The 24417-nt window shown below is 38.9% G+C and overlaps 4 protein-coding genes and 1 pseudogene across 8 annotated transcripts; 3 read left to right on the top strand and 2 right to left on the bottom strand.

Moving 5' to 3' along the window:
• The first annotated feature begins 2190 nt into the window (after positions 1–2190).
• On the top strand, positions 2191–4055 carry LOC106343426 (PLASMODESMATA CALLOSE-BINDING PROTEIN 3-like). 2 transcript variants are annotated; one of them, XM_013782630.1, is made up of 5 exons: positions 2191–2288; positions 2369–2477; positions 2936–3175; positions 3468–3501; positions 3615–4055. In XM_013782630.1, exons 2-5 carry the CDS (start codon positions 2423–2425, stop codon positions 3850–3852), a joined length of 567 nt encoding a protein of 188 aa, XP_013638084.1. In that variant the 5' UTR covers positions 2191–2288; positions 2369–2422; the 3' UTR covers positions 3853–4055. The 2 variants fall into 2 exon arrangements, with proteins under 2 accessions (XP_013638084.1, XP_013638083.1); XM_013782629.1 differs by having other exon boundaries at positions 2197–2477.
• A 1278-nt stretch (positions 4056–5333) lies between these two features.
• Positions 5334–7671, top strand: LOC106343683 (phosphoserine phosphatase, chloroplastic). 3 transcript variants are annotated; one of them, XM_013782967.1, is made up of 8 exons: positions 5334–5429; positions 5786–6022; positions 6239–6371; positions 6474–6581; positions 6788–6881; positions 7000–7149; positions 7235–7288; positions 7376–7671. In XM_013782967.1, exons 2-8 carry the CDS (start codon positions 5797–5799, stop codon positions 7499–7501), a joined length of 891 nt encoding a protein of 296 aa, XP_013638421.1. In that variant the 5' UTR covers positions 5334–5429; positions 5786–5796; the 3' UTR covers positions 7502–7671. The 3 variants fall into 3 exon arrangements, with proteins under 3 accessions (XP_013638421.1, XP_013638422.1, XP_013638420.1); XM_013782968.1 differs by having other exon boundaries at positions 5346–5467; XM_013782966.1 differs by having other exon boundaries at positions 5357–5475.
• Positions 7632–8596, bottom strand: LOC106344439 (glycine-rich RNA-binding protein 6, mitochondrial). The gene is made up of 4 exons (XM_013783819.1): positions 8520–8596; positions 8338–8408; positions 8154–8260; positions 7632–7870 (listed from the first exon to the last, which is right to left on the bottom strand). The coding sequence occupies exons 1-4, from the start codon at positions 8594–8596 to the stop codon at positions 7751–7753; spliced, it is 375 nt and encodes a 124-aa protein (XP_013639273.1). The 3' UTR covers positions 7632–7750.
• Positions 8597–9030: 434 nt separating this feature from the next.
• Positions 9031–12748, top strand: LOC106293266 (annotated as a pseudogene).
• A 723-nt stretch (positions 12749–13471) lies between these two features.
• LOC106344040 (tip elongation aberrant protein 1) lies at positions 13472–16885 on the bottom strand. 2 transcript variants are annotated; one of them, XM_013783414.1, is made up of 11 exons: positions 16556–16885; positions 16083–16232; positions 15815–15982; positions 15540–15692; positions 15274–15426; positions 14901–15065; positions 14668–14808; positions 14378–14564; positions 14101–14290; positions 13901–14020; positions 13472–13780 (listed from the first exon to the last, which is right to left on the bottom strand). In XM_013783414.1, the coding sequence occupies exons 1-10, from the start codon at positions 16734–16736 to the stop codon at positions 13901–13903; spliced, it is 1608 nt and encodes a 535-aa protein (XP_013638868.1). In that variant the 5' UTR covers positions 16737–16885; the 3' UTR covers positions 13472–13780. The 2 variants fall into 2 exon arrangements, with proteins under 2 accessions (XP_013638868.1, XP_013638867.1); XM_013783413.1 differs by having other exon boundaries at positions 13489–13780; positions 13884–14020.
• Between the last annotated feature and the right edge of the window lie 7532 nt (positions 16886–24417).

The following is a 24417-nucleotide window of genomic DNA, read 5'->3' as shown; positions in this document are numbered from 1 at the left end:
TTTCGTCACTCTCCCGTTAGCATCTCTATGCATATACATCCACCTCCGCAACTCAAAAATATTCCCGGAGCCCGACATTTTTTTTTCTTTCATGTTTCTTTTTCTGTTGGTGTGTTTAAAATGATGTTCAAACGTCCATATTTATAGAAAATTTTCGAATCTGTTAGTTGTAATTTTGCTAGGAATTTATGACGAAATTTAGTTAGGTTACCGAAAAAAACGTGTTACAACTACAAAGTTGGTGGATTCAAAATTTCCTCGCTAAGTAGACGTAAAATATTTCCTCGTAAAGTACACGCTACATTTACGTCGAGTTTACGAGGAAAGCGTATTTCCTCGTAAAAGCCACGTGACATTACATCTACTTTACGACGAAATGATTTCGTCGTTATTTTACGAGGAAATAACGTTGATTTTATATTTCCTCGTAAGTTCCTCGAAAAGTCGACGTAAATTTATGTGGATTAGTTTTCGTCGTTAAGTTTCCTCGCTAAACTTGTGTTTTCTTGTAGTGCCTACATGTTTTACGGTGCGGGTTTGGTCAGCCATTTTAAGAACCGCAGCCCGCGCGGGCCTGACCCGCTCGAAGACGAGTCCGATGCGGTACGGGACGAGACGGGACGGATTTGACATTCCTATCAATATTATCCATGAGCTTTTTAGGTCCATCATAAAGGCAAATGCAAAGGGATTATTACAAGGCCACTATCAAAGACCTAGGACCACAGTTGTCTTACTCTTATCTTTTCAAAGCAAAGCATGCCAGAGGGACTACACTTGGATACATGACGTTAGCCTTTAATTCAATTTCTCATTATTCCTTTTCTGATAGCACTTGGTAAAACCTAACTTGGCTTGATGTACAGTCAAAATATTGTCACTTTGAAGTTTAATTAGGGCTTGGAATGATTTTTCCAAGCTAATAACCTTGTGTAATACTCTTTAGCAGTGCACACTGCAAATGAAGTTGTAGTAATAGGTCTTTGATTAGATTTTTGCTCTGATTCTTGACTTTCATTGTCTTGAATTGGCATATAGGTGATTTCGAATCAGTATCCAAACACATCCCTTAATCCAGACCAAGGGAGTCAACACTCAAGATGAAGTCTCATGATACAAAGGGAGATGTGTTACATCTACTAGAGGCTAAGACAGAGAAGAATGGAAGCCATTACCGATGCATCTGATTCATAGTTATAACCGTATCTCTTGATATTCTATTTGATTAAGAGGTGTGATGAGCATGTTTCTATTGAAACGTTGATTGATAGTTACTGTTATAACTATGAATCAGATAGATCCAGTCGGTACGAATGAGAATGGGAATGGGTGATCCACCGCTCGATGTGGTGGTAATCATCCAACGTCAATGCAGGAATTGGGTAGTTGTCATCATAAATTTTGGTGACATATATACATCAAAAATACATTAATTACATTTCTCTTCAGTAGATGCAAAATGTCTTTAAAAAAAAGTAATTTTGGAGCTATGGAACTAGCCCTGGGACGGATCCGGATATCCGGAAAATTTAGGGTATCCGGATCCGGATCCGTCGGATCCGTGGTTTCCGGATATCCGGTTTCGGATATCCGTCTCGATATTCTATTATCCGCGGATATCCGGATCCGGATCCGGATCCGTCAAAATAAATAAAAATAATTTTTTTAACAAAAAATACAATTTTTTTTTAATATAATACATAAATTAAATATTTATAAATATATTTATATATGTTTATAATATTGTAAAAACTAAAATATAATATTATAAGATTAATTCATGTATAAATATTAATATATCAAATATAAATATTAATAAAATATAAAAATTTAATGTATTTTAAAAATACGGATCCGGATCCGGATATCCGGACCTAAAAATTAAGATATCCGGATCCGGATTCGGTTTGCACGGATCCAAGATTTTATTATCCGGATTCGGATCCGGGCACCCCGGATATCCTATTTTCAGAGCGGATCCGGAGCGGATCTCGGATCGAATCCGGATCTCGGATAATAAGTCTCAGGCCTATATGGAACTGTAAATAATGCAAGGCTATTTAAAAAAAAAATGTTATACATTTTCCTATAGGTTTTTTTTGGCAACACATTTTCCTATAGTTAGTCGTATTTCTTTTCCCATATTTTCCTAGTGATATGTGTAATACATATATATACTATACTTGAGAGTAGAGAGAGAGTGTGAGTGTAATAACTAAAAGACATGATTGTTCTGCAGGATCTAAGCAAAAAGCCTCTCTCTCTTTTTTCACCCTCTTCAATGCAGTGTCTCTCTTTCTCTCTCTTTACTCACAGCTCTTGTTAGCTTCAAATCCTTCTCTAACCCCTTCCATTCTCTATTTCATAGACTAGAAAGCTGCATCCAAATCCTGTGGACCGTGGTTAGCTCTGGTGCAACGCCATGGCGGTTGTTGTTGTTCTTGCTGTGATTTTGTTGGCTATGGTTGGTCACTCAAGTAAGACACCCTCCTCTGTTCCAACTCCTGCAAAAGTTGAAATAGAATAACACTTCTCTCTCCATCTCCCATCACATGGATGATAGATCCTCTTCTTTTGCTGGGAGAAATATTTGTTTTCCTTTTTTACCCTTTTCTTTCTCAAATGCTCCTTTGAATCAACTCTTTTTTAGTACAGTTCATTGTTTGAATTTTTCTAAAAGAAGAACCCTTTCTTGCTCTTCTCATACCTTTTCCACAAAAGGTGTGCCTTTTTTTATGTGGAGTACCATCCTTTTCGAATTACACATTAAGGTTTCATTTCAGTCAGTGAATGAGAGTTCAATAATTATGCGAACAACCTTATTATGCCCTCTTTAATTACGCATTTAGTTTACATTTCACACATAGTCGCTGAATGAAAATTGAAGAAATATGTGTGGTCATGAAAGTTTGTGTGTGTGTGTGTGTGTGTGTAGGTGGGGCATGGTGTGTATGCAGAGAAGGATTAAGCGAAGCAATGCTGCAGAAGACATTGGACTACGCATGTGGCGCAGGAGCTGATTGTGGACCCATTCACCAGAACGGACCTTGCTTTAACCCAAACACCGTCAAGTCTCACTGCTCATACGCCGTCAACAGCTTCTTCCAGAAGAAAGGTCAGTCTCAGGGAACTTGTGACTTCGCCGGCACAGCCACCGTCTCAGCCTCTGATCCCAGTGAGTCTCTCTCCCACCAACCACTACATTCATTCATTAGGATTTAAGTCCAAAACAGTTTGTTGAGACCATCTTTTAAAGTTGGTAGCTCAAGTAGCTAAGCAGAGTTTTTAATTGCGAGTCAAAAATGGAAAAAAGCAAATCACATGTTTCAATGTGAATGATGTTGAGATACAAACTATATACTAACTTAATATATACTATATAATAACACGTCAAGATTCTCTACACAGAATTAAGAAGATATATTTAATTAGTAACTGTTGTCTCTTGTGGTGTTATATGATAATAGGCTACACATCGTGTCCTTTTCCTGCAAGTGCAAGGTATACACACACCATTCTTTCTTTCTTGACCACTTGTTTCTCATTCTTTGTAATTTAATTTTGAGATCGTGTGTTTGTTTTGTTGTTGCTGTGTCCATATTTTGATGATGCAGTGGTAGTGGGACAACGACACCAGTGACGACAACACCTTCGACAAGAGTCCCTACGACAACTAATACAAGACCCTACACGTCCTCAACAGGAGGAGGTTTGGGAATCCCGTCTGGAATCCCAGATTACACAGATCCATCCTCTGGATTCAAACTCCATAACCCAAGAGACACCACCTTCTTTGTATCCGGACTCTTGGTCTTCTTCTTATTCTTCTTCAACTCCTACTTGTTGAGCTAGTAAACAACAACTAATTAAGATGGAATGTAGTAGATCATGTGAGTGTGGGTCACTCTCTCTCACTAGTCACTACTGTAATGATGGGAGAGACATTTAGTTGGACGTGTCTTGTTTTCCTAGCTGTTATCCACTTGGCTCTGAATCAAAAATGTACATTTTAAAAAAAAAATTAGATTAAGAAAACAGCAATATTTAAAGTTGTCTTTCACCGGAGTTGTTTAGAAAAAAACTATATTCTTTGCAGGAAAAGGTAAATCTTACGTAGTTTTTTTTTTGGTGACGCATCCCCGTTGCGCTATTGCAGAGACAGAGACAAAGAGCTGACTGTTTATAGTTTCTCCAAAACTGTCTCGATTTGTGTGTTTAGAAACAACGACCCTCGCGTTCGCCGCCGGTCGACTGGCAACGATGAATCTATTAAAAAAAACCTGTTTAGGTGACGATTGTTTCATTAGTTTTTAGTTTTAGTTTTTGGTTTTTAGATTTTAGCTTTTGTTTTTTACATTTTGGTTTTTGGTTTTAAGATTTTGGTTTTTGGTTTTTAGATTTAGATTTTTGTTTTTGGATTTGCTGTATTTTTTTAAAATTTTCAAAAATTAACTAATACATTACTTTAAAATAATATAATAAAATAGAAATAAATATTTAGATTTTACAATTTAAATTTATCAAAATAATGTGATTATTATTTTAAAATAAAATACAATAGCATATTTTAATTATTATATTTTTATAAAAAATATATTATATTAAAATATAAATGATAAAATATATATAAAATTACACAAAAATAAAAATATTAAATTTTGAAACTACTTAGAAATTTTTCTGATATAAATTTTTTTTAATTTTTAAAACTTGAATAGAAATAGTTTTTCTTATATAAATATTATAAATGATACAAAAATAAAAATACATAAAATTTTGAAACTAATTATAAATTTTCTTATATAAATTATTTAAGAAACTAATAACTAAGTTTTAAAATTAAATAATATTATTTATAAAATATATAAATTTATTTACAGACATGAAACACAAATTAAAATATTTCACATTATTGTTTAAATGATATCTAATGTACAAAATATTTTATGATAATTTTAACTTTTATGAAAATATTATTTATTAATTATTAATTAATTATAATGTAATAGTTTCTACAAAAAAAATCAAGATTCGTTTTTCTTCATAAAAGTTCACAAAAGTTGGTTTTTGATTTTTCTTCATAAATTGGTTAAATTTTTCAAAAACTAGTTTTACTAAATTTTAGGGAATCTATTTATTGAAAATTTTGATTGGCAACTCAAATGTTTTTTAGAAAAACAAAAATTAAAACCAAAAACTTGATTAGATGAAAAATAGTTCGACGACAAAAGCAAAAACCACAAACGATCAAACTTAATAACAAGGATGCTAAAAGTGTCATTTAAATGTTTAATCTTAAACTAATAAAGGGTAAATTAGTCATTTGGCTGTTAATACTTCTTCCACCAACTCAAGAACACGGGACTTTTTGATTTGATTAATCAGATCCCACGACCAGCTGCCGAAGACGACCGCCGGCGATTTTCCCGGTTTGATAACTTTCGTTCCCTCTTCTTCTTCCTCGCGGGTGCGGAAGTTAGTTTGCTTCTTTATCACCTGGAACTTTAAAATCTACAACCATTGTATCGAAACACGTTTTCATTTTACGTTATAGCTGTTCAAATTCTCGATTTTTTCTGATGAGAATCTATATTAGTTCGGTGTACGTGAGTTAGAGAGGGTTATGTTCTATGCGCATTTTTGTGAAGTTAGTTTACTTTTTTTTTGATGTCTTAAGATTAAATTTTTTTTTGTCTTTTTGGTTTCTGCTTTTATTGTATGAGTTGAGGATCGAATTAAATGTCAAGACTTAATTGGAAACTGTTGTTTTATTGTGGGTTGGCAGCTCCAAGTTTGATGGAAGCATTAATTACTTCCAGGGGTGTGCCACTTCGGGTTGCCTCTAGAAAGCTCTCATCAGTTTCTGCTAATTTCTCTTGCCTTGAGTTTAAAAGTTATCATTGTAGAAGTGGGCGTGTCTCCATCATGAACCATCCCAAATTGCTCCGTCCTGTGACTACTTCTGTGCAGCCGCAGGAGTTGTCAGCTTTGGGGAACGAAGGAAACATTGTTCCTTCTAAAGGTAACTACTAACTATTACATTGGAATCTTAATGTTGTGTTTGGGTTTAGGGGATGATAACATCTTAGCACATTGGTTGTACAATTGTTAAAGCAGGTTTATATTATTTAGGAGGTGTGATCAAAGAGTTATTTGAAATAAGTTATTAGCTTTTGAAAAATTTATAGATCATGTATGTTGAGCAGCTGAGTTCCTACTGCTGTTTATTTATTTATAGAAATTATGGATCTTTGGAGAGATGTTGAAGCTGTATGCTTCGATGTGGATAGCACGGTTTGTGTGGATGAAGGTATTGATGAACTTGCTGAGTTTTGTGGTGCTGGAAAGGCTGTTGCTGAATGGACTGCCAGGTTTTACTTCCATCTCAACCCAAGTATATATATACATTGGAGCTCTCTGATTATTTATCATAGGCCTTGTGTGAGTTATTATACTGAGTATTGCTTTCTTAGAGCAATGGGTGGATCTGTTCCATTTGAAGAAGCTCTAGCCGCAAGACTTTCTTTGTTCAAGCCTTCTCTTTCCAAAGTCGAGGAATATCTCCAAAAGAGACCCCCTAGGTACTCATTTTGTTTACTTTGGATATGTTGATTTGTCTCACTCTTTAAGTGTTCCATTAGCCAAGCTCATCTCTTCAAATAGACTTTGACCAAAAGAGTGGTTAACATCTAGCTTGCTTGATCTCGCACAAGATATGTAGAACAACAGGCCGGGTCCATATTGCTTCTGAATTTAATAATATACTTTGTTTCCTTGGTTTCTGAAGACTGTCCCCTGGCATTGAAGAGTTAGTCAAGAAGCTCAGAGCTAATAAAATTGATGTCTATTTGATATCTGGAGGTTTTCGGCAGATGATCAATGTACTTTCTCTATCTCTCCTTTCATTCTAGTTGTTTCTTCGCTTTCGTTGCATCAGTTCATTAGTAGACCAGTAGAATAATGGTGATAACGTTTTGAATGAGTTTGTTTACACTCTAGCCCGTAGCGTCGATTCTTGGCATCCCTCGAGAGAATATCTTTGCCAACAACATTCTATTTGGAAACTCTGGCGAGTTTGTGGGCTTTGATGAGAATGAACCTACATCAAGAAGTGGAGGCAAAGCCAAAGCAGTGCAACAAATACGAAAGGTTCATCAAACTTTTCTTACTTAGCAAGCTCCATTAGTCTTGTTGAATACAACACTCTTTACCAATGAGAGATGGTTTTTTTCAGGGTCGTCTCTACAAGACTATGGCCATGATTGGAGATGGTGCTACTGATCTCGAAGTACGTTTAGCTTTTCATTAATTGAGAATTTACACATAACAAAGAGATCTCAGATGAGCAGCTAACTAAAAACTTATTCACTTGCAGGCACGTAAACCTGGTGGCGCAGATTTGTTCATATGCTACGCCGGAGTTCAGCTTCGTGAAGCTGTTGCAGCACAAGCAGACTGGCTTATCTTCAAGTTTGAACCTCTCATAAACTCGTTGGACTAAATGCCTCTATCTATGGTAATTAGCTCCATTGAGCGAAAGCTGCTAAACTCATTATTCATATCTCAAAAAAACTGTACTTCTTTTCCTTTGAATGTGTGAAAACTCCATTGAATCAATAAATGTTTTTGGCAGCCACTTGATCTGTTTGTTCAAGCTTCACTGAACTTATAACAAAATGTTGGTCTTTGTGAAGAGAAAATCAAACAATAGATTAATCAGATCTTGTTGATAGACATTCTGGATCCCAAGTTAACGAACGAAGTTATAGCCTCCACGTCCAAATCCACCACGACCTCCCCGTCTTGCTAAACCACCTCCACCGCCTCCTGAATCGGCTGGGTTCACTCCAATTACTCGCCCATCAAGTTCCTGTTTAAACAGGAAACTCCATAAATGGCGGCGGATAGACAAAACCAAGCAAAGAAAGAACAATTCTATTGTGGTCTGAAGCACCAATGCAGTACCAAATCATTAAACTTATCGTCAAAGGAAAATGAGATAAACAAAGCAAGAAAACAAACGGTTCGCTACACATATGTCATAGCATCAGAAGATCTTAAAGGGTAATGAAAGAAAGCAAAGCGAGAAAGAAACTAGCTAGACTCATGTTATATCTTTCAGTAACCAAAGAAGCTGGAAAAATTGGTAACACCTGATCATTCATCTGTTGCATTGCCTTAGTAGCAGCATCAATCGAATCGTATGTTACGAAACCAAATCCCTTCGATACACCAGTCTCACGGTCCGAAATCACTACGACTATGATGAACAAAAAGTATATATATTAGTCCAGAAAAAATGAGGAAGACAAACCAATGGGAAAATGATTCAGCTACCATCAACAATTTTGCCAAATCTGCCAAAAACATCTTTCAAGATATCGACATCAGTAGTTGGTGATGAGATTCTTAAAGACAATCAAAAACAGAAAAGAGAAGACTATATAGTCTTAGTTTTGGAGTCTCTGACCTCCAACAAAGAGAGTTTGGAGGGAGTCAAAGAAAGATTGCCCTGTAACATAGCGTTGGCGGCCTGCAAAGCTCTAGGCTGCCTAAATATGTTACCAGCTTTACTAAACAAATCCATGTAATGCATCTTCTTTCAATCTGTTAGCAGATTTTTCAAGACAAGACAAAAATCTCGAAAGAGAGAACAAACCCATAGATTGGTGAAGATCACAAGGGTGAAAAGCTCATGAAAGGTCCATTATGTCTATAAGAATTGAGTCAAAGCTTACAACTTTAACTCACTAATCACATTCCTGATGAAACCATTTTATTGCATATCGAAATCTAGCTAGGATCAGGAAGCGAATGTTCAGTTTCAGTAAACAAGATCGAAGCCGGATTCAATAGAGAAATTCAAACCTTGAAAAGTCCGATTCTGCACGTGACGATCTATAGTCCGTTGATTGATGTATGAATTGATCGTGACCGTCGATGAAGTTTTTTTTCTTTTTTTTTTTTTTCCAAAAGTGATTATATTTTGTTAAACCCCTAAACATCTATTCAAGTTTCGAAGCAGTGCGATTCACAGGAAGGCAAATTGGAACGAAGCCATTTGATCTGAGACTACACCAGTACCAACATCTTCATCTTTGCTTTTTTTTTCATAGAGCTCGCTATTGAATTCTGTATATTGAGAAGACCTCTCTGACTAACCTTAAATGCTTGATAGAAGTGACTGAAGTTAGGTGGTTTTCACATTACAAATCGAACAAAGCTTGAAAATTGCAATTGCAATGAAAATAATCTAAAGAAACTGAACTTGGTCAAAACTAGAAGAAGATTTTTTTTGAATTTATCAACAGAAAGCGACTCCTGGTATCCGCATTCTATGATAGAAGATTTACAACATTCTTTGTTAGTACATTGACTCTTTTTTTTTCTGAGTTGACTTTGCACAAAGCTTGGTCCAGTTAGACAATGCTGTACGCCCACAGGTATATATCATTATCATATGCTTCTTGAGTGTTGACTAGAAAGAGTTTGACTTTGTTAAACTACCGTCTCTTTCTGCAACTTGTTTTCTTTTATAATTTCATAAAGAAAGAATACTCATAAACATGGAGGCTCTCCAACATATTGAATTCACAATCTTTTTTCCCCCAAAAGTTTCTGCTTTCTTTTTGGTTATTGGATCATTTCAATGGAGAGGAGAATGTTCCTAGTTCAAATTCTGATGTGGGTGATGATAGTGATGGGGCAGATTCATCGTTACAAGAGCTGTGTTGAGAAAGAAAGGAAGGGGTTTGTTGGAGCTCAAGACATACCTGCTGCTCTCATCGATCAAGGAAGACGACACTTTTGATACTTGGAGTAATGACACAGTGAGTGATTGTTGCAAGTGGGAGAGAGTTAAGTGTAATCGTACAACTAGACGGGTGACTGGCCTTGCCCTCCATGAACTTCCTTTAATAGGTCAATGCCTCGTTCGTTGAAGGTATACCAGACTTCTTTCCCAGATCATACCGTCTTAAGTTCAGTGATGCATACCCTTGCTGACAAGATTTTATTCTTTTGCAGGTTACCAAAGTCTAGGGAGATTAAGAAACCTAGAGATACTGGTTCTCTCTTACAATCAATTTGACAACATGGTTTTACCTTTTCTCAGCTCCGCAAAATCACTTACAACTTTGTTTCTTCGTGGTAACAACATGGATGGTCCCTTTCCTGCTAAAGGTTTGCTTTTCAATTTCCTTATCCAGCAGATCGTGTCTTTTCAGTTCTTTCTGAACATTCTCTTGGGATCCTTTCCAGAACTTAAATATCTGACCAACTTGGAACTGCTGGACCTGAGTAGAAACAGATTTGACAACTCCACACCTGTACAAGGTAAGTATCTATTTTACTTGTCACTGACAACATCCTGGTCGGTCACGTGTAAGTATCTTCCTTTCCTTTATGTGGTTTTGTCTTGTGGCAGGTTTAGCTGACCTGAGAAAGTTGAAAGCTCTGGATCTAAGTCGTAACGAATTTACAGGCTGGGGGCAATTGCAAGGCAAGTTTAGTCAAGCCTTTTAAACGTTCAATTAAGAATGGTGCTCGTGAATCCAAATGTTCATATATAAATTTGTTAATCTAGGGATTTGCGAGTTGAAAAATCTGCAAGAGCTCGACCTCAGCCATAACCAACTCATAGGTGAGTTTCCATTATGCTTAACCAGCTTGACTAGACTCCGAGTTCTTGATCTCTCATCAAACCAAATGACTGGTAAGGTGCCCTCTGCTATTGGTAGCATTGAATCCCGTGGTTTCTTCTCGTTGGGTTCGCTTGCCAACCTCTCAAACCTTAAGGTACTCAAGCTTTCTTCAATATCCAACTCTCTCCAAGTGGAGTCAGAAGGTTCATGGAAGCTAGACTTCCAGTTACATGCTATTGCAATTCCGTCTTGTAACTTGGGAAAGCTTCCTCATTTTCTCCTACACCAGAAGGAGTTACGTCTGGTTGATCTCTCTGGACAACAGACTTCATGGACTATTCCCTTCTTGGCTAATGGAGAACAACACAAACCTCCAAGTTTTGCTTCTACAGAGCAACTCGTTTACGAACTTTCAGCTACCCAATTCTGCTCATAGTCTCCTCTTGCTGGATGCTTCAGCTAATGGGTTTAGTCAACTCTTTCCCCATGACATTGGGTGGATACTTCCTAACCTACGGCACCTTAACCTGTCAAAGAATAGTTTACAAGGGAATCTGCCATCTTCTCTAGGTAACATGAAAAAGATGTACTTCTTAGATCTCTCTCACAATGTTCTCTACGGAAAGCTACCAAGGAGTTTAACAATGGGGTGTTATTCTTTGATGTTTCTTAAGCTTTCTCACAACAAACTTAGAGGCAACATTTTTCCAGAGCCAACAAATTTGACTTCCTTGCAGGTATTGTCTTTGGATAATAACCAGTTTTCAGGGAGGATTGGAGATGGTTTGCTGAACTCAAGTTCCATGTCTGTGCTTGACTTGTCGAATAACTATCTCACTGGTGTTATTCCTGGTTGGATTGGCAACTTGTATGGCTTGTCTATGCTCTTGATTTCAAACAATTACCTAGAAGGTCAAATACCTGTTTCTTTGATTGCCATATCCTTCCTTGTGTTGTTGGACCTCCCTGCAAACAGATTATCTGGTGACCTACCTCACCGCTTCAGCTCTGATACAAGAATGCTGTTCCTGCAGGATAATAATTTTTCAGGGACTATCCCAGACACAGTACTGGGAAATGCCTCTATACTTGATCTAAGAAACAACAGATTGTCCGGGAATATCCCCAAGTTTGTCAGCAACCAAAAGATCTATATTCTTCTTCTGCGGGGGAATTACTTAACAGGCTCTATTCCTTCCCAGATGTGTGGCTTAACCAACATCCAACTTTTGGACCTTTCTGACAACAGACTGAATGGATCTATACCCTCATGTTTTAGCAATATATCATTTAGTTTCCCTACGCTACAACACGATGGGCAAGAGGGTTATGATAATGCTGGATTGATGTTTGTGTCTAGTGATATCTTTGGAGGCATGGGTCTAGACGAGGAATTCTTCTCCACGGAAGATTTAGGCAGGTATTATAGATCTATGCTTATGTTGGATCCTTTTACTGTAGACTACACGGCAGACAGTGTGATCGAAGTCCAGTTTGCAGCAAAGCTAAGATATGATTCCTACATAGGTGTAACTCTTGGGTTTATGTTTGGACTGGATCTCTCTGAGAATGAGCTGAGTGGTGAGATCCCAGCAGAGCTTGGAGATCTTGTTGATATACGAGCACTGAATCTATCTCACAATCATTTATCTGGTGTCATCCCAGAAAGTTTTTCTAATATGGAGGATTTAGAGAGCCTTGATCTTTCCTTCAACCTCTTACACGGCCAAATCCCGAGCCAGCTTACAAAGCTAAGCAGTCTTGCTGTGTTTAATGTCTCTTACAACAACTTATCAGGTATCATTCCATTGAAAGGGCAGTTTAGCACCTTTGATGAAACCAGCTACATTGGCAATCCTCTTCTCTGTGGACAACCCACCAACAGAAGTTGTAATGGTGACACTTTAAAAGAAACGCCGGCGGATGTTGGAGAAGAGGAAGAAGATGTGATTGACATTGTATCTTTCTACTGGAGCATTATTGCAGCCTATGTGACAGTACTGCTAGGGATACTTGCTTCACTCTCTTTTGATTCTTCGTGGAGCCGAACATGGTTTTCTGTTGTTGATGCTTTCATCCATAAAGTGAAAAGTCTGATATCATAGACTTTTAGTCAGGTACTAAACCATATGTCAATGTTTCTTCTCTTTTCTTTTTCTTTTATAATAAGATGTAATGTGAAATGTTCTTTGGCTTGTAAGTTGTAACTCATGTATTGTAGCTCCTCATGAGAGCATTACTTGTATTCTGTTCCTGTGTTATACTTACTGTCTGTTTCTCTGAGTTTTGAAGAACTGTAATGTCTCAAAACTTGTTTTAATGCATGAATCACACCAAACAAAGAAGACACAGAAAGAAAAGAGAGAATATGGTGGATGTTTCTCTACAGGTCGTATTAAGACCAGATAGACTGTGAATGGGAATCAGAGATGATGAAGGAATACCAGATGTCTCAACAAGTCTGGCAGGTTTCATAATCACTATTGGTCCTCTCAAAGTGGGTGGCATCACCTGGTTCTGTAAGCCTCTTGAGTTTAAGCTTAGTAGCTACTTTCGATTATCAAAGACACTTTTTGATTGCACTGCCTCTAATATCTCTCTAAGAGCTCTGAGATCCTTCCCCGAATGCTTTAACTCGGACATCTTTCAACCTTCCCTCCAATGACTGCGACATATCTTTCACCTGCCTGCAGGCTTGCTTTTGTGAAAACCAGCTTCTGTCAGTTTGCTTCCATGGAGCTGGTTCAATGGGAAGTCTCGCAAGGGTTTCATAACAAACTCAGAACTTCTCCATCTTGGAGATCTCCAGTTTCTTGTGAATCAATTCCTTGATCCACATTGTATGTATTAAGACAGAACTTGACAAAGATATTGCAAAGTTTTTACATTGCTTGCAAGTTGAAAATAAACAAAAACAAAAAAAGAAGATGAAACAGAGAAATTGCAGAGCTCCAGCAGAAGAAAGACAACAACAAAAAAGAACTAACTCAGAGTTAGTTAGCTTTGCCCTCATCATCACCGAACCTAACTTCGATTCTAAATTAAACCCATCCTATCTTCAGCCTAATGTACAGAAGAAGAAAATAAATGATGCTTCTAGCTGTCCTTGTTCCTCTGTAACGCACTCAATCTCTGATCTGCAAAGATATTGTTCAAAGGAACAGATTTAGACATAGATGCAATGGATTCACCTGTTGTTGCGTAAACTAGTGGTTCAATCACAAGGACTTAAAAGCCCACCTTTGTTTTTTCTGTACCTATGTCTCTCCAGGTCCGGTCTTGGTAGCTTCAACATCAATCGATACGGCATTTCTAGATTCTAAAGAAGCTTCATCTGTTTGAGCAACTGAAGATGGGTTTACTGCATTCACAGTGCCCTGCACACAGATTTTCAGTGTTTTCCATTAAGTAAAACGCATAATCAGGCATCTCAAGAGAGAAATAGTATTAAAATCACCATATCGAGCTGAGGTGCCACGGCCGCTGTGTTTATGTTAACATCCAGAGGGTTGATGAGACCAATACCACCCTCAACTCCGTTTGAAGGAGGATCTTTGACTTCAGTTGCAACAGTTTGATCCTTGCTCAAAGTTCTTGGTATCTTTGATGTGTTAGCCTGATCCCCATTCGACATAGCTGGCCTCTTTCTGTACAACAAAGAAAGAGAATTCTTCAGGAAAAAAAACAACCAACTGATAAAACCTCAAAAGTAAGAAACTAATATAAGCACTCGCCTACTAAAGCTTGGATCAGCCGCCACAACGGAGCTCTGCTTAGTTGAAAACAAAACGCCACGAAGCAATTTTCCATCTATCATTGTTTCAATACTATAACCAACTGGGAATGTCTCGGTGACCCTGGCGTGAAACATCATCTTTCCTTGATCAAATTGGCCAGTGTTCAAACCGAAGTTCCCTCTTCCTACAATAAAAGCAATCACAAACAGGCTTGTGATATCCCGCTACAGATAAATGATACCTTTCAATGTTTCAATTTAATCTTGACTAGTTTGCTTTAAACACACCTTGATGCTCCATATTGTTTCTGACAAGAGAATTATCGTATAAGGGATTTGCATGACTTTGTTCTTGGCATTTCAGCTTCAGTTGCTTCTTTAGAGACATGCTGCCTACACTCTGATCAAGCCTTGCATCATATCGAAGTCCTATCAACCAAAAAAAAAGAAAGAATAAAAGTTTAGAAAGGAAACGCCTGGAGTTTTGGCAATTTGCAAGTTGAACAGAGATTTGTTGAAACCTGTGTGCAAGTAGAACATGTCATCCAGTGCCTCAAGACTTTCATTGCAGCCACCAACAAAGACGAGAAATCCCGCTTTATGAGGATCTAAACAAGCCCCTGCAGAAGAGAATCTAGCAGATGGTCCTTCTCCCATGGTGAGAACCTTTGACCACACACCCGTTTCTACAAGTAAGAACGAAAAAGAAGTGAATATGCTATAAGATCTCAGCGACACAGAAACCAATAAGACAATGATATACTTTGGAAAGCCTTTTCTCATAGAAGTTGATACAATGGTTCATTCAAAAAAAAAAACATTTGCCTCAACAAAGCCAATCTTCCTCGCAAGTATTAAACTTTGGTACTGAATAGTTTTTATCAGTTTACATACCGACATCAAGCACAAAGAGATCATCGTAAAGATTCTGAGCATCTGTAAACCCTCCAAACACATACAAGTTTCTCCCAAGTGAAACAGTAACATGACCAGCTCGAGGCGTCAACAACTGGCCTGAAGTATTCAGCTCCTTCCACACGAATGTATCTGAAAGTCAAAATGAAAAATCTTATGACATAAAAGAAACACTTACATCAGATAGAACACACACACACACTCGTAAGTTTAAAAAAACATGAATTTGAGAAACGCTTTTGCACCTGTATCAAGAATATGAACATCAGACAAGTAATAGTCATGACCATCTTCACCACCAATAACAACGATTTTGTTCTTCCACGATGAGCAAGTGTGGCTATCTCTCGCAGATGGAGGATTCCCAATTGTAACAGCACGTTTCCACACATAAGTCTCTGCACAAGTGTAAAGTTTAGCTCAACCTCGATATTAAACCAATGCATAAGAGATGATGATGACATGGAAAAGATTCACATGCCAATTGAAGAAAGCCATGGCATAAAAAAAAAAACATTACCTGTATTAAGTACGTATAGGTCATTGTAATAGATTTCGTCATTAATATCAGAAGATTTCCCACAGCCTCCAAATACAAAAAGCCTTTTCCCAACGAGAGTGGCGCTATGACCTTCTCTTGCCTCAGGTCCCTCTCCTCTAACACTCTGGCACTTCCAAGTATGTGAAGCTAATAACCACAAACGGAAACAAACAAACCAATTCAGTATATGACCACTTCTCAAACAGGAAGAAGTAAGAAGCTTGAAAGGGAAAAAGAAAAAGCTTACAAGTGTCAAGAATGTACAAATCATTGAGAGGTTTAGTACCATCAGTACCACCAAACACCAAAAGATTGTCGCCGACTGTTGTACAGGTGTGACTGTCCCTAGGAGGAGGAGGTGTTCCACTGATTATTGGTTGAGACCATATCTGCTTTGCTGCAACAAAGATCACCACAGTGAGAGAGAGCATGAAAACCACAATAGAGACCAACTCAAAATCATATTAAAACAATAAACACTTGCTCAAAAGGGTCAAATCCAAATCATTCAAACACGATGAAATATACTGGATTAAAAAAAACAAAAGCTTTCAATATAATATGTTCCATTTTAGCGCAACATGCAGGATGAATAAACTCTCGAAAGTGCAAATCAATCAAAGAGATAAAAAAACAGAGATTCAGACAACCTCAATCAACATAAATCTCCGACAATTTAAGACGGAGATTGAATGTGGGGGGGGGAAGAGGAGGACAAACCAGAGTCGAAGACATGGACTTGATTGGTTTGGCAATTATCTTTGCCATAGCCACCAAACACGTAGAGAAAGCTACCTCCTTTAATGGCGTTACAAGTGTGTCCCCACCTCTTCCCGGGGCCCCCGTAACACGACGACTCACCCAGACCCACTTGTTGCTGTCGGACCCTTTCCCACCTCATTTTACCCCAGAAAGTGCGGGAAAACGAAAGGGTTTGTTTTGTAAAGAGGAGGAAGAGAGATAATCCGAAATCCAAATGTTTCTTGTGGGCGATTTACAGATGATAAAAGGTAGGTTGCTTCCTTTCTTTTTTGCTTAGGTTTTTTTTTTCTTTTTGGAAGAGAAAACAAAAAAAAAGGAGGAAACTTTATATTTTGCTTTGCTGATTACTGATTAGTGACAAAGCGCAAGCTTCTTGACTTTTTGTATTACGTGGCCTATTATTATGACGTGTCGTAACACTACTGGTAACTAAAGTCTCCTAAAATAGTGAATTGGGCCCCCGAGGCTCAAGGATATACGTTACAAAGATTTCTCTTTTTATTTGATTTATAAATAGTTTTCTGTGATTGAAATCATGTGTGAAAATAAAATCAAACTAACCTACCCCAGATAAGAAAATATCCATAATTATCCAGCCTTGAAAATAATATTATATAATTTTCTCTTTTTTTCCACATTAGAAAATTTTCTCTTATTATCTGATTTATATAAAAAACATATTTTTTATTTTAGAAAAAAAAAGATGGTTCCACTAAAAACCATAATCATCGTTTTTCTAATGATTATTTGATATATTTGGAAGACGAGGACCAACACTTCCTTATGTGTATACATGTCAAAACAATGGAACTTTCTTATTTTGAAGCTAAATACTCGAGAAAAGCAAATCCTAAAGGAAAAAAGGAAAAAAGATCAATGATCTTTCGAACATGTTTATTGAAGCAACTCCTTTTTAAATATCCAACTTGTTAAATCAATGTATCAAAAATGATCTAGTTAATAATTTATGATGGAATTTTAAAGATCAAATAGATGTTGAGTTATTCAGGTTTCGTGGTTGTAGAAGAAGCTTCTCGATGTTACATGTTGAGATAGAAGATTGCTTTGAAACGTCGTGTATGAGAGATTTTAAAAATCCTCACAATCCAAATAAAGACCAATTAAAATTTTAGTAGATATAACTGAAAATCCAATAGACTGACTGATCGTCTTCCGAAAGATAAAGATATTTGTTGTTTTAATAGTAGTTTTGAGACTGTGAATTTAATCGTGTATCTTGCTTATCAATTATTTTGGGCTCCCCACCGGAAATCGCCCTCTTTCTTTTTCTGTCTCTCCTTGTCGAGTAGACCTTCTTTACCGGCTTCTATAGCTACGGTATATCAAAGGAAAGTTACTCCTTTTCAAATTGGTGCTTATTTTCTCTAATATCCTTAATTCCTTTTTCTCTCCCGTATTACTCTCCTACTTCCTTTCTTGGTCCCTACTATTTCTTCTTCTCACCCCATTTCCCTCCTCACTTTGATTTCTTTCCATTTTCTAAACAATAATTGATGCTTTCCTTCAAAATCATATCCGAATATTGTGCTCATAATAGCACAACTTCCTTTTTCTTAGCTGACCTACTACCAAAAAGCTCTCCGCAGCTCCTCCGTGAATTTCATCTCTGGTGAAATATGGCAGACAAAATCCACAAAGCAATTCGATCCATGTCTTTGGAAGATGATGAACCGAAGGTTCTCCCAGACGACTCGAAGTACCATGTCTTTGATGAAAACGCGCTCAGTATCCTTGGACGTCTGTTGAACCCCGAGGCTCAGAACATGGCTAGGATGATCGACTACATGCCCCAAGCCTGGCGCCTGTACGATAGAGTGCGAGGGATCGCTCTGACTCGAGATCGCTTCCAGTTTGTCTTTCAACGAGAGGAGGATCTCGTAACTGTGCTGAATGATCGACCATGGTCCTACAATCACTGGACAATGGTCATGGAACGATGGACCCCATCCCCTCCCAGAGACTTCCTCTCCACGTTTGAGGTCTGGATCCACATAAGGAACATCCCCATTAACCACTACACCATTGGTACGATGCACTTACTAGCATCTAAAGTTGGTTTCGTGAAGGAGATAGCATATGACCCTAAAAGCTCTCAGAAAACAGAGTACATCCGTGCGAAGGTCTTATTCACGGCAACGAACCCAGCCTTTGAGGCAAAGAATTTAACTCTGTCGTCTGAGGAAATTGTGGTCATTGAGTATGAATATGAGAAGATTCATAAAAGGTGCTTTAGCTGTCATAGATTGACTCATGAAAAGTCAGCATGCCCTTATGTTAAGTCGCGCACTCAGAAGTCTAACCAGAAAAAAGATGACAAAATCCCCAGGGCAGTGGTATCACCTACAAATGAAGCTCCTTGCCTAGAAGGCCCGCCTGGCTTTCCCCCGTTGTTCCCAGAGCTACAGGGTGAAGAGAGAGCAATGGCTCTTCAGTATATCTCTCATGCTGATGAAACAGAGCGTCGTGCACGCATCCTTCGAGTACAACAATCTATTGAAGAGGATAAAAATAAAACCCCGACTCTGTTGGCAAAGATCTCTCATGATGTGAACAAGGAGAAAGGGCATGTGTTCTCCTATGATATGCCACACTCAGAGGGTTTTCCCCTGGTTGGTAAACCATCTCGCCATGCAATGTCAGCTAGGAGTGGCGATCATGCACGTGCTTCTCAAGCTGGATCTTCCTCTGGGGAAAGTAATAATTTTCACTCTGTTCCGATGGGTCCGATGGTGTTTTCGGCTGGAGCCTTAGGTTCCACCTCTACCGAGATCTTAAGGAACAAGAAGAAATCTAGACAACGTCCTCCTGCATGGGTTCAACATGTTAGACCAAACCAAAGCGTGACGCACAAGGATCAAGTCGTGTCTGATAAGCTAGAGGGAGACTCTGGTCCATCAAAGAGGAAAGCGGAGGAAACAGAGCTTTCACAAGGTAACAAATCCACAAAAACCAAAGAAGATACGGTGGCCTCCGATTTGAGGCTGCTGCCTCCCCAATGAGCATATTGAGTTGGAACTGTCGCGGGGCGGGAAACACCGAGCCAGTTCGTCGTTTAACGGAGATGCGTAAAAAGTATTTTCCGGATTTCTTGTTTCTCTCTGAAACTAAGCAAAAAGATCCTTACATGCTTGGTTTACAAAAAACGTTAGGTTACAATAAAATGTTCACAGTTGCTCCGATTGGTTTGAGTGGTGGTTTGGCAGTCTTCTGGAAAGATTGCTATAAGGTTGAGATCTTGTCTTCACATAAGAGGATCATTGACCTGAAAATTGAGTTTGGTTCGGTTCACTTCTTCTTGACGTGTGTCTATGGTGATCATGTACGTGAAAATAGACATCACGTCTGGGAGAGACTGGAAAATATTCGTGTTGCTAGAGATAATGCTTGGATCCTCATTGGGGATTTTAACTAGCTACTTGATAACTCTGAGAAACTTGGTGGTCCTGCTCGTCAGGAATCAACGTTTTGGGACTTCCGAAACATGGTTGAAAACTGTAAGATAAAAGAAGTGAGGACGATTGGAAATGTATTGTCTTGGGTAGGAGGGAGAGACAATATTTGGATCCAGTGTCGACTAGACCGCAGCTTCGGTAATGATAGCTGGTTCCGTTTATTCCCACGCTCTAACTTGGAATACCTCGACATGTGGCCCTCCGATCATAGGCCTATCGTTCTTTCATTCTCGTTAGAACCAGAAGATAGAGGTCACAGTCGTTTCTACTTTGATAAGAGAATGGTTAGCAAAGCTGGTATAGAAGAGGCTATCGCCCGTGGCTGGGAAGGAGACCCCTCGCAGACAACTTCCTTTGTTATGGATAGACTCTCCAAATGTGGAAGGGAACTTTCACATTGGAAGAAACAAGTTCATTTCAACTCTCTCTCGAAGATTCAGAAACTTCATGCGGACCTAGAGAAGGAAATTACGAAAACCTACCCTAGTGTCAGGTCCATGAAAAGGTTAAGAATGGAGTTGGCGGAGGCTCACAAAGAGGAAGAGAGATATTGGAGACAAAGAAGTAGAGAACAATGGCTTAGGGAAGGAGATCGAAACACATCTTATTTCCACAATGTTGTTAAAGGCAAGAAGATTAGAAACAACATTCTTATGTTGAAAGATGACTTGGGTGTAGAACATTTTTCAGAGGGTGCAAAAGGACATCTAGCGGTGGAATATTTCAAGGAGCTGTTTATGAGCTCAAACCCAACAGACTTAGAAACTCTCTTTGAAGGTTTTCAGAGCCGTGTAACCCCTGCTATGAATGAAGCGCTGACAAAAGAGATCACAGATGAGTAAATCAAAGCTGCAGCTTTCTCAGTCAAGGGTAGTAGCGCACCGGGGGAGGATGGTATCACCGGGGTTTTCTACAAGAACTACTGGCACATTGTGGGTACTCAAATCATAGAAGAGGTTCGCAGTTTTTTTTTGACGTCTACCTTACCTGCAGGCTGGAACCACACACAACTTTGCATCCTTCCTAAGATCACAAAATCTGAGTCTATGAAAGATATGCGACCAATTAGCCTCTAATCTGTCCAATATAAGATAGTCTCTAAGCTCCTATCTACGAGATTGAAACCGATCATGGATGCTATCATATCAGATACACAAGGCGCTTTTGTTGCAGGTCGTTTGATCTCAGACAACATAGTGGTAGCACATGAGATGGTGCACAGCTTGCGAACTAAGAAATCGATCAGTGAGCAATACATGGCTGTAAAAACGGACATGTCTAAGGCATATGATCGTGTAGAGTGGAATTTCTTAGAAACACTGATGGAAAGAATGGGTTTTGACCGTCGTTGGGTTTGTTGGGTGATGGCATGTGTAACTACTGTGTCTTATACAATCCTCCTGAACGGAAGAACACATGGATTCTTTAGACCAGAACGTGGGATTAGGCAAGGGGACCACATGTCTCCTTTCATCTTCATCATGGCAGCTGAAGCACTGGTTAGTGTCTTGAATAAAGCTGGAGAAAAGGGACGTCTTAATGGCATTCAACTTGACAAACATGGACCAGCGGTTCATCATCTATTGTTTGCTGACGTCAGTCTTTTGATGTGCAAAGCGGACCTGTTGGAAAGCATGGAGATTCAGCGTTGCCTGAAACTCTATGGAGACGCCTCTGGACAACAGATAAACCTTGCAAAGTCTTCAATAATCTTTGGTGATAAGGTTGAAGAAGGAATGAAAGCTGATATCAAGCAGATTCTTAAGATTGACAAAGAAGGAGGAGAACTTATCTTGGCCTTCCTGAAGTTTTTAAAGGCTCAAAGAAACTCATCCTGAACTACATCCGTGAGAAGCTCCAACATAGATTGCACGGATGGTTTGCTAGAACTCTCTCTCATGGAGGTAAAGAGATCCTCTTAAAGTCCATTGGATTGGCGCTACCGATATATGCAATGTCAGTCTACAAATAGCCTAAAGATCTCTGTGCAAAACTAACCTCCGCAATGAGAGAATTCTGGTGGAGCAGTAGAGATTCTAGGAAGAAATGCCATGGGTTGCTTGGGACACACTATGTAAAAACAAAGAAGATGGGGGCCTTGGGTTCCATGATATTGGTCGCTTCAACCAAGCTCTCTTTGGCAAACAAGCTTGGAGAGTATTATCACAGCCTAACTCGTTAATGGCAAGGGTCTTGGAAAGTCGGTATTTTAAAAACTCCTCCTTCTTGGAAGCGAGTATTGGTACACGTCCCTCATTCATCTGGCGTAGTATATTGCACGGCAGAGAGGCTCTGAAGTCAAGTCTACTCCGTGTTATTGGAGATGGTGATCAAACCAATGTCTGGACGTCTAACTGGTTACTTGAGAAAGAAGCTCGTCCTCCTATGTATAAACAGGACAGTATTGTTGATCTTACACTCAAGGTCAGAGACCTCTGGTTTCCAAACACCCAAGTGTGGAATGCAAAGAAGGTTTTTGACACTTTTACTGAGGAAGACGCTCTGAAGATACTGACAATCAAGCCAGCTTCAAACAGACAAGATTCAGATGTGTGGGGCTTCACGAAAAACGGAATCTACACTACTTAGAGTGCGTATAAAATGCTGGCTGTTCTCCATGAAACAAACTCTCCATATCACCGGCATTTACCTCCAGTGGAAAAACAATAATGGAAGAGCATATGGAGACTCAAAACTTCTCCAAAAATTCGGCATTTCCTGTGGAGAGCACTTTCAGGAGCTTTAGCTGTAGCCGAGAGACTTCAGTCAAGAGGCCTATGCAGTGATTCAACCTGTCGGGCGTCTGGTCAAGCATCGGAAATGATATGTCATGTGCTCTTCACCTGTCCTACTGCAGTTGAAGCTTGGAGACTAGCAGGAATTCAACCTCCCCCAGCTGGTTTCTCCCAAACCTCTGTTTTTCTTAACCTTCATTTTTTGGTGGCAGCATCTAAAAAGCAACTGAGTGATCATAGCAATTTAAAAGCTTTTCCTTGGATTCTTTGGAGTCTTTGGAAAGGGAGGAACGCTCTAGTCTTTGAAAGAAATCGCATCACACCTCATTCAACAATCGCTAAAGCTCTGGAGGAAACTGAGATATGGTACCAGCTTCTGTCCAATGACCATCCTCCACACACGACAACGGCCTCTCCCAACGCTCCCCATGGTGCGTGGGAAAAACCTCCGGCTGATGTTGTCAAGTGTAATGTAGGTATGGCTTGGGAGGCACCTGATCATATAAGCGGCTCTAGTTGGATAGTAAGAGATTGCCAAGGAAAATCCCTACACCACAGTCGTCAGACTCTCCTTTGTTCTTCTTCTAAAACGAAATCTGACCTTAGATCCCTACTTTGGGCTGTTCAAGTAATGGGAGACTTGCGCCACAAGAAGGTTTTCTTTGAAGCTTCCTCGGTAGAAGTTCGTGAATCCTTACTAAACCCCTACAGATGTCCTACTCTCTCATCTTTGATCCTGAAAATCCTGGAGCTCCTTTATTGCTTTGAGAAGTGGACTATATTTCATGTGTCGGACCAAAAGAATAAGGTGGCTAAGACGATCGCAGAAAGTGTTATATCTGGTTCCCGGGTCCAATCATACGTCGCTTCTGGAAGTCCTCGTTGGCTCCATCAAATGATCCTAGAAGACACAAGAAGTGTTTGACCTCCTCCTGCTTAAAAAGGTTACTGGCTCAGGCCATTCATAACCTAATTTCTGATCTCTCTGATCTTTGCTTCAAAGTACCTACTGGTACTGTTTAGTTTATGTGCTCTTTTATGTTTCTCTTTTTTTCTATGTCGTTTGTATCACTCAGGGGTTTTCCATAACTCTCGATCCTTTTATGGGTCCTCTTATATTGAAGTATTCAGTGTTAAAAAAAAAGACTGTGAATTCAATTTATATATTCAAGAGTAGAAATGAACGGGCTGATTCACCAGCAAAGAAAGTTATGAACAAAGACATAAACTTTTTTTTTTGTCATCAACTTATACATAATCAGTACTGACTCTGTAAACCAAACTGGAAGATCTGCATCCATGTGAACGACGAAAGACAGTTGCTTCCTAACACTATGTGCTAGGCTATCCGCCTTTGAGTTTTGCGTCATTGGTACATAAATGATCTTTGATCTGAACAAACTTCCTTTCAAGGTCTTGATATCTTCTAAATAGCTTGGAAAAGCTGGTCATTCTTCTGGTTCTGAAACCAACTTCACCAACTGAGAACAATCTGTTGCAAACGTAACCTGAAACTGTCGTAAGTTCATCATACATTCCATTGCCCATAATAGCGCTTCCATCTCCGCATGAAGAGGGGAGAGACTAGCCCTAACATTCCTCGCCCCCATCA

This window comes from Brassica oleracea, chromosome C5, assembly GCF_000695525.1.
Source record: "Brassica oleracea var. oleracea cultivar TO1000 chromosome C5, BOL, whole genome shotgun sequence".
Lineage (NCBI taxonomy): Eukaryota > Viridiplantae > Streptophyta > Magnoliopsida > Brassicales > Brassicaceae > Brassica > Brassica oleracea.
This window is presented reverse-complemented; position numbering and strand designations above follow the sequence as displayed.

What these genes read in the sequence shown, in the direction of transcription:
- LOC106344040 (XM_013783414.1), bottom strand. Translation starts at nt 16,736, where the DNA reads ATGAGGTGGGAAAGGGTCCGACAGCAACAAGTGGGTCTGGGTGAGTCG. An exon ending in CCTATACGTACTTAATACAG is followed by an intron (nt 15,693 to 15,814) that starts GTAATGTTTTTT and finishes ACACTTGTGCAG; the next exon opens with AGACTTATGTGTGGAAACGT. An exon ending in CATGTTCTACTTGCACACAG is followed by an intron (nt 14,809 to 14,900) that starts GTTTCAACAAAT and finishes TTTGGTTGATAG; the next exon opens with GACTTCGATATGATGCAAGG.
- LOC106344439 (XM_013783819.1), bottom strand. Translation starts at nt 8,596, where the DNA reads ATGCATTACATGGATTTGTTTAGTAAAGCTGGTAACATATTTAGGCAG. An exon ending in TTGCAGGCCGCCAACGCTAT is followed by an intron (nt 8,409 to 8,519) that starts GTTACAGGGCAA and finishes ATTGTCTTTAAG; the next exon opens with AATCTCATCACCAACTACTG. An exon ending in TGCAACAGATGAATGATCAG is followed by an intron (nt 7,871 to 8,153) that starts GTGTTACCAATT and finishes CTGTTTAAACAG; the next exon opens with GAACTTGATGGGCGAGTAAT.
- LOC106343683 (XM_013782967.1), top strand. Translation starts at nt 5,797, where the DNA reads ATGGAAGCATTAATTACTTCCAGGGGTGTGCCACTTCGGGTTGCCTCT. An exon ending in AAACATTGTTCCTTCTAAAG is followed by an intron (nt 6,023 to 6,238) that starts GTAACTACTAAC and finishes ATTTATTTATAG; the next exon opens with AAATTATGGATCTTTGGAGA. An exon ending in ATGGTGCTACTGATCTCGAA is followed by an intron (nt 7,289 to 7,375) that starts GTACGTTTAGCT and finishes ATTCACTTGCAG; the next exon opens with GCACGTAAACCTGGTGGCGC.
- LOC106343426 (XM_013782630.1), top strand. Translation starts at nt 2,423, where the DNA reads ATGGCGGTTGTTGTTGTTCTTGCTGTGATTTTGTTGGCTATGGTTGGT. An exon ending in GGCTATGGTTGGTCACTCAA is followed by an intron (nt 2,478 to 2,935) that starts GTAAGACACCCT and finishes GTGTGTGTGTAG; the next exon opens with GTGGGGCATGGTGTGTATGC. An exon ending in CCTTTTCCTGCAAGTGCAAG is followed by an intron (nt 3,502 to 3,614) that starts GTATACACACAC and finishes TTGATGATGCAG; the next exon opens with TGGTAGTGGGACAACGACAC.